This window comes from Pseudonaja textilis, chromosome 1 (assembly GCF_049901715.1).
Source record: "Pseudonaja textilis isolate UNSWEBS1 chromosome 1, rPseTex1.2, whole genome shotgun sequence".
Classification (NCBI taxonomy): Eukaryota; Metazoa; Chordata; class Lepidosauria; order Squamata; family Elapidae; genus Pseudonaja; species Pseudonaja textilis.
The window spans coordinates 141,880,105-141,892,484 of record NC_141990.1 but is presented as its reverse complement, the minus strand read 5'-3'; the positions used below and the strand labels follow the sequence as shown (position 1 = coordinate 141,892,484).

At 34.1% G+C, this 12,380-nt stretch overlaps 1 protein-coding gene across 2 annotated transcripts in view; it reads left to right on the top strand.

The window, feature by feature from the left end:
* Positions 1–12,380, top strand: part of ATAD2B (ATPase family AAA domain containing 2B) — a 71,837-nt gene that overhangs the window by 22,577 nt on the left and 36,880 nt on the right. For both annotated transcript variants that reach the window (XM_026710328.2, XM_026710327.2), the window contains exons 10-15: positions 555–666; positions 923–1,038; positions 2,639–2,813; positions 4,388–4,476; positions 6,234–6,393; positions 7,073–7,163. In XM_026710328.2, coding sequence (XP_026566113.2) covers positions 555–666; positions 923–1,038; positions 2,639–2,813; positions 4,388–4,476; positions 6,234–6,393; positions 7,073–7,163 — 743 coding nt within the window. The remainder of the gene's footprint in view (positions 1–554; positions 667–922; positions 1,039–2,638; positions 2,814–4,387; positions 4,477–6,233; positions 6,394–7,072; positions 7,164–12,380) is intronic.

Sequence of the window (12,380 nt, the reverse complement as noted above, 5' to 3'; positions counted from 1 at the left end):
TTGCCCATTATGTCTTCATGAAAATTATATTTTTTTTTCTAATGACTAAAATCAATCAATGAATACTTCAGCTTCAACCATAACAATACAAGAGCACACAATAGATACAAACTCAAGGTTAACTGCACCAAACTTGATTGCAGAAAATAGGACTTCAGCAACAGAGTGGTCAATGTCTGGAATACTCTACCTGACTCTGTGGTTTCTTCCCCATACCCCAAAAACTTTAATCTTAGACTGTCTACTATTGACCTCACCCCTGTCCTAAGAAGTCTGTAGGGGCCGTGCATAAGCGCACCAACGTGCCTACTGTCCCTGTCCTATTATTTCTTTTATTTTTCTTATTTGTATCCATGTATTCATAACTATGTTTATTCTTATATCTGTATCTTGTAAGCGATTGGCAAATCAAATCAAATAAATAAAATAAAATTCTCATTCTATTTGTGGGACAAGATGAAATACTGTACCTGAAAAGTCACCATTCCCATCTATTGCATGAATGCATTTTTATTCAGCATGAATTTTATGGTTTTTTAAAAAATATGTCATAGGTGTCTGCCAATGAATTTCAGAGCAGAAGATTTGGCTAGTGGAATCTTACGCGAACGAGTAAAAGTTGGAACAAGTTTGGCTGACGTGGATCCAATGACTCTTGACAAATCGGTGTGCTTTTTTTCTTTGTTTAAACGAAAATCTGCTAAAACGAAAATCTTTAAGCTGCTTTGTAAAATTCAATCTTAAAATATTAAATGTTTATAGCTACTTTGCTTACACCAGATTACAAGTAGACCATTTTGGATAATATTTTTGTTACTGAAATTTTGAAAGATGTTGATGGCTTTTCCACATAAACTGGGCAAATGATAAGTTATATTTCCAAATGTTAATTTCTTTTATTGCTTTTTATCTTTCTGTTTAGGTCCGTTTTGATAGTATAGGTGGGTTGAGCAATCATATTCATGCACTTAAGGAAATGGTTATATTTCCTCTTCTGTATCCTGAAATATTTGAAAAATTCAAAATTCAACCACCAAGGTAGGCTTTGTTCATATTTACACTTGAATTAATCTACCAGAATACACATACTTTGTAGGATTTAGGGTTATTTTAAAGAATAGCTTAATAAAGAAGTGGACAAAATATCTGAATTAATTAAATTAAATTAAAATAAACCACATTGGGCCAACATGATTTATTATTTTAAAATACTATTATTTGTCAGTACAATATGGTGCAAATTATTTGAAGGTTTGGCTGACTGCAGTTGGTTTAGCCGTTTGACTTAAGCAGGAAAAAAGCCATTCCTAGATCAGATTCTCTCCCCCATGCCCCGATATGCCTCCAAATCTTTGGAATAATGGAATAGTTACCAGATAGTTGCTGGAATTGAAGTTTGCTGAGAGAGGATAATGGGCAACGTCAAAAACTTTTGTGTGACAGTTGATGAAATATCTTGCTTTGAATTTTTTCCTTGCAGAAAAGATATTTTATATCTTTAACGATTTTGTGTTGTATAATTTCCCTTAAAGTTGCCAATCTAGAAGTGTGAGAAAGCTAAGGAAAATAGAGCTGTCAGACAAAGACCATTCTCTACTTCTTGAAAAATTTAACAAAGCAAAATAGTTCAGTAATATTGCAAAATATGAAATAAATCAATATTGAACCATCCTGTACAAAGAAAAATGCAACTGAGTTTGTTTATTCAGAAGTATCTTTTAAAATGAAACTTTAGATTTAATAATAGTTGGAAAACTGGAATTTTTTTAAAAGCTTCCCAAGTATGTCAAGTCTTCAGATATGTATAAGACCTCACTGACTTACGTTCATATCCATACAACCTAGGCATCCAGAATTTAGATTTGATTGCTTGGTATGTTTCACAAGATCTTGAAAAAAGCAGCTTGATTTTTAAATGTAACACAGAAGCAGAATAGCATGATGGGTTCTTCAACTTAATGAAAGAAGCTATTGAATTTTAAAGATGAATGGATAAAGATAGAAATAGTCATGAAGATCCTCCAGAGAAACTAAGAGTTGGCAAAATTCCTTACTGTAAAAGTTTGATGCTGTGTATGTGCTATATGAGACAGCTAAGCATGGGATTTTTCTAATAAAACAAAGCTTAATTTTTGTCCCAAGACTCATCACTGTTTTCATTCCTCCTTACCCTATTTATCAGAACTAATGGTTGCATGAGACACAGGAAACCTGGGAATTTGTTATTTGGTTATAACAAAGCTAGCGTTATAACTTCATTCATTTGCATTGATTTAGAATATTTGTTTGATTTCTATAGCTGCCCACTTGACACAGAGATGTCACATGTATGCCCTATCTCTGATATTCATATTAATTTATGATGCTTATATGCAACAATAAATTGGCCCTGCGTATTGAAAAAAGAATGACATTTTTGTTAAAATAGGGAAAAAATAGCATAGATTAAAAAAATAATAACTCCTTGTAAAATTTTCTATTTTTCCCCTTCGTTGTTTTTAATTAGCAATAACTTTCATTTCACTGGGTATCCAAAACAGATCACTGAGCTCTTGTGTCCCTTATGTGAATAGCAAACACTGGGCTGCTTATAAAGAAAAAGAAATAGTGATTTCTGTATTTGTCCATTTGTCTTCAGGGGCTGTTTGTTTTATGGTCCTCCTGGAACAGGTAAAACCTTGGTGGCTAGAGCTCTGGCCAATGAATGCACTCATGGGGACAGAAAAGTTGCCTTTTTTATGAGGAAGGGAGCAGACTGCCTCAGTAAATGGGTTGGTGAATCTGAACGGCAGCTTCGACTCCTCTTTGATCAAGTTAGTACACAATTTTATGTATTCAGTCCTTCAGCTTGAAGCAGGAGATTTTTGAACATTTTTGCTAATTGCTAATATATCCCTCTATTTGCAAAGGTAATATCACAATGAGCAAATGTATTTCCCATTCGGAATAGCTGGATGAAAACTGATTTTGTTTTCAGTTCCTGTTGTCATATTACCAGCTTGAGTTCATTACCTTGGATCATGGTAGTTCCTATATTAATATTTGCTGGGGTCATTATAGGAAGAAGAAAAAGGTTATTAAATGTGAAATAACAGCAAAGAATAGAAACAATTTTGGGGGAGTAACCATGAATATAAGAAGACATGAAAGAAATATTTTGTTTCCTGCAGTTATGATTTTCATTTTGAAAGTTAAGCAAATATAACTTGCTGCATCTCTAGTCCAAAAGACAAATTGTATCCAGTCACCCTGTTTTAAAAGGCTAATTATATTAATGAGTGAGACAATGTCCTCTCCCAGAATGTAGTCCTTTGACACTGAAGCTCTTGGGTGGAGGAAGATCCATTGCTTTGCTTCATCTTCCATCATTAGATGATTGACACTGAGGCGTGAAGTTCCAGAAAGGGAAAGAATCTCCACTTGGAAGTCTATAGATTTAATAGGTCTTGCAGGCCAATTCATTGTTAGGAAATGCCCATAAAAAACATTTAGTTTCAGAAAGATGAATAAGTGAAGTTGCTGATAAAAAAAGAAACCAGAATGAGTTGTCAAATCAGTAGAAAATGCAGTGACTCCTTTTGCTTCAAGAGATTAAAAAAAGTTATATTGATTACTGAACACCTCTGAAGTCTTGTATTTTTGCTTGTACTTCAAAGACACTCTTGATATTTTCATACTGACTGAAGAATAAAATTAAATTCCTCAAAGCATGTATATTCTTGGAGGTGAAAATGTCAGAAAAAAAAGTATCTGTGTAGCTGGCATTGGATGAGATGGTATTTACATAGATTACACCCTAGCCACTAATAGATAATCTTGTGGAGCTAACTAGGGATGGACCGGGTTAGTACATATTTGAAAGATCACCATGAAAGATTACAGCTGTAGAATAGTCTGTTGAAATATATCCTGGAAGTAGGAAGAGGCAAGCCATTTTAGTAAGGTTGCCAAGAAAGCTCTGATTATAAGTAAAAGTCATTGGGAATTGAGTTTAGCTCAAAGGAAATTTTCAGAAAACTCAAAAGATCAACTGCTTTTAAATGCAGAAATATTTTTCAATAAGTTTCTACGAAGATGGTGCAATTTCTTCTTTTCAGAGCTTTTAAAGTTTATTTTCACATTTGACCTGGGGCTACTCCCAATCCTAATCCACCCTATCACTACTCGTGTAGAGGCTACCAGGTTTTTGCATCCTGAAGTCTACCTATTAGTTGTCAAAGGTAATCTGCAGTATGTAGTCAGGGCAGAGTTAATGCCTTTTTTTGGCTTTATAATTATGAGTGTTTCTGATCCAATACAGGAATTAAAGATAATTTTTCTCATAGCTTTTAAAAGTATAACAATTATTTTCATATCCACAATTAATTTTGTTTGTTGTTTACCACAGGCGTACCTGATGAGGCCATCCATAATCTTTTTTGATGAAATAGATGGCTTGGCCCCAGTTCGCTCCAGTAGACAAGACCAAATTCACAGGTGAGAATAGAATATTACTTATAGCATATGTAATATTGGATGCATAAATTTCTTCCATTCTCCAGCATTCAATCAGAACTAAAAAGCTTCTTGGATGAGAAGTGAAATGAAAAATAAAAGAAGAAAAACTCCAAGAAAGTCCAGTTGCCATTTTGAAAAGCACCTTGGGACAATTAGAGATCTAGTTTATCAAATGCTTGTGCCACTCAGCCTAACTCAGTTCCTTTAGCCTTCCTTATTCCATTGATCCAGTGACTGTAACATTTGACCTTTCTTATATGCTGAATATGACTTAGTGCGTTCTTGGCATACAAAAAGGAGTTATTTTAACTTGTGCAATAAAAATAAGGCTACTTTACTGAGTCTGAGACAAAAAGGACATGGATGAGAATAAACATTAATTACCTACTTGGAGATAGATTGAGAGGCTGGCTATTTCAAGAAAAGGATAGGCCTTTTTCAAATTTGCTTCTTTTCTTCTAACAAAGAAAATATTCATGATAATTAGATGGTATTCTAGCTTTTTAATAGCATCACAATTAAAAGATTTATGTTATCCAGGTTAATTCTAAATGAAAATATTGTGAGAAACAATTGAGGGAAAGGGAAGCTTTTCTTTCTTACCTCTGTCCTAGATTTACTGTTCTGTAAGTCTAACATTTAGACTAAGGTTATTGAATGGATCAGGATAGCAACTATGACTCTCAGCTAAAATCTTAAACTCTATACCACGCAGTAGAGCTTATTCTAGATTTTACATTTTCTTAGAATTGAGCTGGCGTCTGAGAGAGACGTTGGCATCAGATGGCATCTGATGATGAAATACTTCCTTGTCTTACACAATTAGTGCAGCATTTAGTAGCTACTGTAATGACACTAAGTGCATGAAATTTTCAGACTGTTTTCAGGTTTAATTTAAAATACATAAGAACCACCTATCTTAGTGTGCCCAAGCACTAATATTAAAAATAGGAGACCTCCTAAAAATGTACCCTGATTTCAAAATTCCATTTATCTAGCCCATAGAAGTGATCTAACACTTGAATCACCCCCAGACTAAAAAAATATACTTCCTTAAGAGTTGTGTTTAACTCCCATAGTTTCCATGTTTAAGAAAGAAGGTAAGACCTTCACTTTGTTCAAGATTTTCAAGCTGATTAATGATTTTAAGTATTTAAGATTTTTTTTAAAAAATTAGGTTTTAACACACACACACACACTTAAGTGCCTTGGAAATAGGAAAGGGGCCACAAACTGGAACCAATTCATGAATTCATGAACGTCTAAATAAGTAGGATTAATTATTTTTTGGGAAAAGGAGATATGATGGCTCAGTGGTTAAAGAGGCTGAGCTTGACAGCTGGAAAGCTGACAGCCGAGGCTTGAGACCCAAGTGCCATGCAATGGGGTGAGCTATCATTACTTGCCCCAGCTGCTGCCCACCTAGCAGTTCGAAAGCATGCAAAGTGAGTAGATTAATAGGGGACATTTTGGTGGGAAGATAACAGCATTCTGTGCTCCTCAGCATATAGTCATGACCACGGAAGTGTCTTTGGACAACGCTGGCTCCCTCGGGTAAGAAACAGAGATGAGCACTGCCTCCACGGGTCGGACACAACTGGACAGGGGAAACCTTTACCTTACATTTTGGCAATATGTACTTGTCACTTTAGTATTGTTCGTTTAAAGTTAAGTTTGAAATGCCTGTATCTCTTAATGCTTTGCCCTAAACAAAATTATATTGAAATATGTTTTAGCTCTATTGTATCTACATTACTTGCACTCATGGATGGATTGGACAACAGAGGTGAAATAGTTGTCATTGGTGCTACAAACAGACTTGACTCTATAGATCCAGCACTCAGGAGACCAGGTCGCTTTGACAGGGAATTTCTTTTTAGCTTGCCTGATCAAAAGGTAGGCATATAAAAGGCTATCTTTGTGTGTCTTACATTTTCTTGTGCTTTTATGTTTTTGAAACGGTGAGAACTTCAGAGTCTGAGATAACACTATTACCTGTAAACAGTTGCTGCAATTAAATCATATCAGTCCCTATCTAAGGCATTCGACCCTTCAGCATTCCCAGTGGAATTGTCAGCTTTTGCCTGAAACCAGATATAATGTACGTCATTCCAATATGAGCTTGGAACTTATTCAAAGCAACCATGCCCAAGCTCATTGATTATGAGCATACTGTTTACCAACCGAAGTATTGTTGCTTAGCTCACAACATCAATTTTTATGTTAGCATATGTTTATTGAAATGTTCCTTTGAATCATTACAGTTATATTTACTAGACTGGAAATGCTATATTTACAATATTTATAGAGAGTAGTAAATAATTAAAAGAGAATAATGCATACTTCTTTAGCTGCTTTTAGAATAAAATGTATTAGGGTCAGTTTTGTATTCTATTGATATTTCTACTCTAAACATTCCAGTAGAAATCTTTATTTTGATACTTCTTTAGTTCAGTAAATTTTCTATACTAAATGATTTGGGGGAAAATAAAAAGTTGATGAACTATTTGTATGACTGATGTATTTGATATAGTTTTGTGATGAAATGCTTAAAATCTCTTAATTTCTCTGTTAGGCAAGAAAGCACATTTTACAAATTCATACCAGGGACTGGAATCCAAAATTGTCCAATCATTTTTTAGGAGAGCTAGCTGAAAAATGTGTTGGTGAGTGGTATTAACTTGCTACTTTTGCTTTCTATATTTTCATTCCTAAAAGAACATTCAAGAACGTTTGAAGCTTTCTGATTAAATTTCTAATTGTAATCAATTTTTCCATTTTATATTTGAAGTTTCATGTTAATTCATGTCAGAAAATGTAAATATTTATTTTCATGCCACTTGCCAAAATTTCTTGTCATTATCTCAAATCTTAACAAATTTTGAAAAATCTTGGCATGATCCATATTCTTTTATGTGACTAAGCAAAAAAACTCAAATGAATATGATAAAGTTTTATAAGGAAAAATTAATATCAGCCGTGATTATTCCACAAATAAAATTGGGATAAATGCTTTCTTATAATATTTTGAATGATATGGTTTGCACTAAGAAAACATCTACATTAATAATCCTCCAAATTCTAAAGTATAATTAGCATAAGTGAATGACTGGCACAGGATACGATTTTCTGTCTCTTGAGTTGGGCACTTATATATACCTAAAGAACACCAGACACGAAATACTGTATAGCAGATTTGCTGAAAAAATAAATCTTACTACACTAGCTACTGTTGTTGTTTCTTACTAAAGAGTAAGATTGCTAAGAGACATACTTTAGTATTGCAAATACATCACTAAAAACACAGTCTCTTCAAAACAATGCTCCTCTTCTGTCAATCTTGTGTTAGTCTTCAATTTTGAACAACGACAGCATCAGATCATTCAACTCTCCAACAGAACAATAACATTTTAAACTGAGCACCATCCATTCAGACAGCTACTGTACACATCCGAATTATCCTCTTCATCCACAGGAACATCTATCTCCGAAGCAGCATTCTTCCACTTTTGATCTGCAAAGACCCCAACATCTTCTGGTGAGAAGAAAACAATTATCCAACAAAGGACAAATTAAGCTTTGTCTGGTGTAAGAAAGCATGTGCCAAATCCATTTCATGTAGATTCTTTTAGTGACTCTACAACAACCATTTAGCAGATAGAAAATACAAGTTGGGTCCTTCATTGGCCAATATTCCAGTCTGAAAAGTGATATTTTATGAATGTGAAGACTTTCTTACAGATCTTATAAAAATATGCCATATAATGAGGTGTGATTGTTTAGATTTACAGGAAAATCTAAGTCTAAAATAGAGAATTTCCCAGAGCTTTTGTTCTGAATTTTCCACTGAGGACAGATTTATATGTTTAAATCTCACAAACATTGTGCAAGTCTAATAAAATAATTAACATTTTTCATCATTTACAAAGATGAATCATTTTTTGTTTTAAAAGCTTGTAATACTGTTCGGCATTTTAAAAATGTATGTGCATCTTTTAGACTCACATGTTTACTTAGTATTTTATTTGATGCCATTGATAAACACTTTCTATTATTCACCCCTTGTGGGGAATTCTAGGGAGAAACGTTTGCTTGCTTTTGATAGCGCCACTAAGAAAGATTTGGATCATATAGAAGAAAAGGCTGCATTTTGCAGAACTAATATGCTTGATAATCATGGATTTCACTCAACGATTTGTACTTAGTTTAAACATTTTAATGTTTTATTTTGATCTTAGAAACTGCACACAAATCCTAATTATTACTGTATGGCTTCTTAAGGCTGAATTATTTGGGAAGGTTTTAATAGACTTTATAGTTGTGTGGGGCTTTAAGAAATCCTGGATACAAACCTGCATGAAATACCTATATAATGCAACATGGCTAAAAAAGGCATAAAAACAATGGAAGCATACTTCGTTGGGTCATCTGTTGAAAAAGTGACCCAGAAAGCATTGTCAAAATAGGTGGTGATCTACCTGTGTCTTATGTCATTCGGGTCTTAGGAAACCACAATTTGAAGGCCCGCAGAAATTTTCCTGTCGTTTGAAATGCAGGTTTAAATGGAAATGTAACATTTTCTAAGTTTCTAGACAATTTGAAAAAAAAAATATGGATCAGGATGCTAATCATAGAAAGTTATAAAATAAAAGTCACATTTTCCAGCTCTTGAAAATTTGAGAATTTTTAACCCATGCAAGTACTTTACGTGCTGACTGATTGCATCAACTTGTACTTAATAAGTAATTTATAAACATTTTCTTGCATACGCATGAGGACTCTTCAGTCAAAATTCTCTTCCAGTCTGTGGTTAATTTATGGTATCTATCAGATATATTTGTGCTGATATCCATATACTTTATTTTTGTGGTAAACCAGTTAAGGCAATATTAAAATCTGCTGTTAAAAATGGGGGCGTCTATTCTTTAGGCAATTTAGTTATTCCAATTTGCAGTTGCTTCTGTAATGTATGGTTTGTGATGTGAACTAACATTCAAAACTTTTCCTCCCTTTCCATTTCCATCTGGTAACAAATCTCACTGTTTTTATCACTTAAATTTACTTTATGCCTCTTTCCGAGAACACTTGGTTCATCTATAATTTCTTTATATTAATTCCACATCTTAACATGATATTAGTTTATGTGGTTTAAGCCTTCAGTCTTTGGACAACTTGATTTTCTTAGTCACTCTTCCTTACAATCTAAATATATTGTATATTATGAATGAAAATAATGTATTAATAGAAGACAAGGCTGAATTATAGGTTTTTGCCAACTGAACTTTATTTACTTGGGAATTTATAACTTTCCATGTGGCTCTTATTTCCCTCAATCTTTAACTACATCATCTTCTGTTTAACTCATTGCTTGCTGTTACACATTGTGTACTCTGTGATTAAAATACTTAATTTTTGAGAGGCTATGTCATCAGAGACATTATTAAAATTCAAAAACCTCTCTTGAATTTCACTCCATGGCAAGTTCTTTACCTAGCAGAGGCCATCAGTTGAAGCTGAAGTTAGATTATATTACTTCACATTAGTATCCCCTTCTCTATATTTTATGTGTATATTCTAAGGCATCTTCTGCCTGTGAGGATTTACTAACTGATCCAATGCTGTTTAGGATGCTTGTAGTCCTTCCATAAAGCTTGGATAATTCTCATTTTATTTCCACTTTAAGTAACTTTTCTGATGGATAGTTATAGTTTCTTATTTTGATCAGAGCGTATCAAGCTATATTAGTTTCAGCTTCCATTTCTGCACTGTTTTACTTCGTGCAAATTTTTCAGTCTGTATTCTTTTTAAATACTGAAGCAAAATAACTGTAAAGAACCATCTTCCAAAATACGATTTGGTAAATACAAAACATGCTACGGCTCTCATATCAATCTCTTGCATGCCAATTCTTTCCTGAAATCATACTTCATTTAATACTCTTTAACATTACATATCTTTAAATGTGGAATTCTTTTCCATTTATTATTCCATCTTTTTTCAGAATATTATGAATTTCCACATTGCATAAATGTATTCTTGTTTATTTGCTTTATATGCCATTTTTAATGCAGAAAAAAATAAGATACTTTACTGTTGAACAATGTGCACAGCTGGAAAAATAAAATTAAACACAGAATAAAAATATAGAAGTTAATTAAAATTTAAAATGTGAATTCATTCTCTCCCCCCGCCCCCCTATATATAAAACACAAAACTATTAGACATAATATTGCTTAGGCACATTGCAATAAAGCAATTCTCCTATAATCTATGATCACACTATTGAGAACGTTATCCTGAAGTTTCGTCTTTCTGATTGTTACAAGTCAGAAAGATTAAATCAAAGAATATCATAGTATGCTGGCTTTATTTGTACTTTAAAATCAACAACGTTATGAGCAGGGTAGAGTTTTCTTTTTAACCATTTATATAATGATTCATTAAAAAGTTCACAGATGGTAGCTGCAGTCCAGAGACCTTTGTATAAATCCTTCTTGTGCTACAATTGCACTTACAGCTAAATCTGTGGTATGTGTGTGTGCACGTGCGCATGCTTGCGCTTATTCACATGGTCACATGTCTTAGTTATTTCTTGACTGAATTACTGCAATGGCAGTGTTCAGAAGACTGCTTTTGAAGACTACCTGGAAACTTCAGCTAGGCTAGAACATGGTGGCACAAGGACTTATGGCCATGGCATGCTACACCAACACTGTTACCTGATCTCGTTATCAGTAGATTTCCAAGTGCAATTCAAGATGTTAGTTGTTGCCTATATCTGCCCATTTTGTACGAACTGACTGTCTGCATGCATCAGTTTCCATTTATTAAGTGATGTAATCTGAAGATATGTAGGAGACACACCTTCTCTGACATGACAGCTGCCCAGTGAAACAGCTTCCTTTCAGAGATCCAAACAATCCTGACTCTCTTCTCTGACAGTTTGGCTGCCTTTTCCTTTTTTTTATGGTTTTGATTGTTGTACTGATGCCATGCTTCTGCATATTACCCAGAATCATTCTGAGTGGATAGCCTAGGTTAGCAACTATGTTGCATAAAACTTCAACTGGTAGTGTTTGTAGGATGATACTGCTCTGGAATTTTGACAATTCCAGAAGTTCCTCAAAACCTAGTTGTGTCATCAGGCGCGTGGGGCTCCCAGGGAATCGGAGACATGCTTAGATGGTTCCATTGCTGAGCTGGCTATTATTCTCTCTTTATCTAGGGTTTGTATATTTGATTTTATATTTATCTTTTAATATTGATGCTTGTATTTTTGTATTGATTGTTTCTTGTATGTATTATTTGATCATATTGTTGTATGTCTCCCAGAGTCAGTTTTTGTGAGATGGGCAGCCATATATATTTGATGAATGAATGAATCAATAATAACCAGGAGCACCTCATAGTTTTAAATTTAATTATTTATCAAACTTCTGCTTTCCACTATAGAGTCAAGTAAATAACTTTCTTGATAAACTAGTGTATTTTGCCTGGTAATCTATAGTTCAGCTGCAAGTTTGAACATTATATCATTTTAATTTGAGGGCTTATTCATCCAGAAACATCCTATTTTAGCAGCCTCCAGGGGCACTATACCAGACACTGGATGGACATGCCAATGGATGGTCAGATAATCAAGTGATATGACAGTGGCTGACAATGGCTACCTTTTTATTTGTCTAAAATGTTTCAAAGGGGAGTTTTATTATCAAGATAGTTTTTACTAGCACCTAGTACTAAAAAGTACTTCTATCTACTAAGACAGCGGCCGCCACTGGTGGGCCGCGAGAAAATTTTGGTGGGCCACAGAGAAATCTCACCCCCAGAGCACCCCCCCAAAGCAATTAATCCAGGCTGCACAGAAACACAAGGCTGCTCAG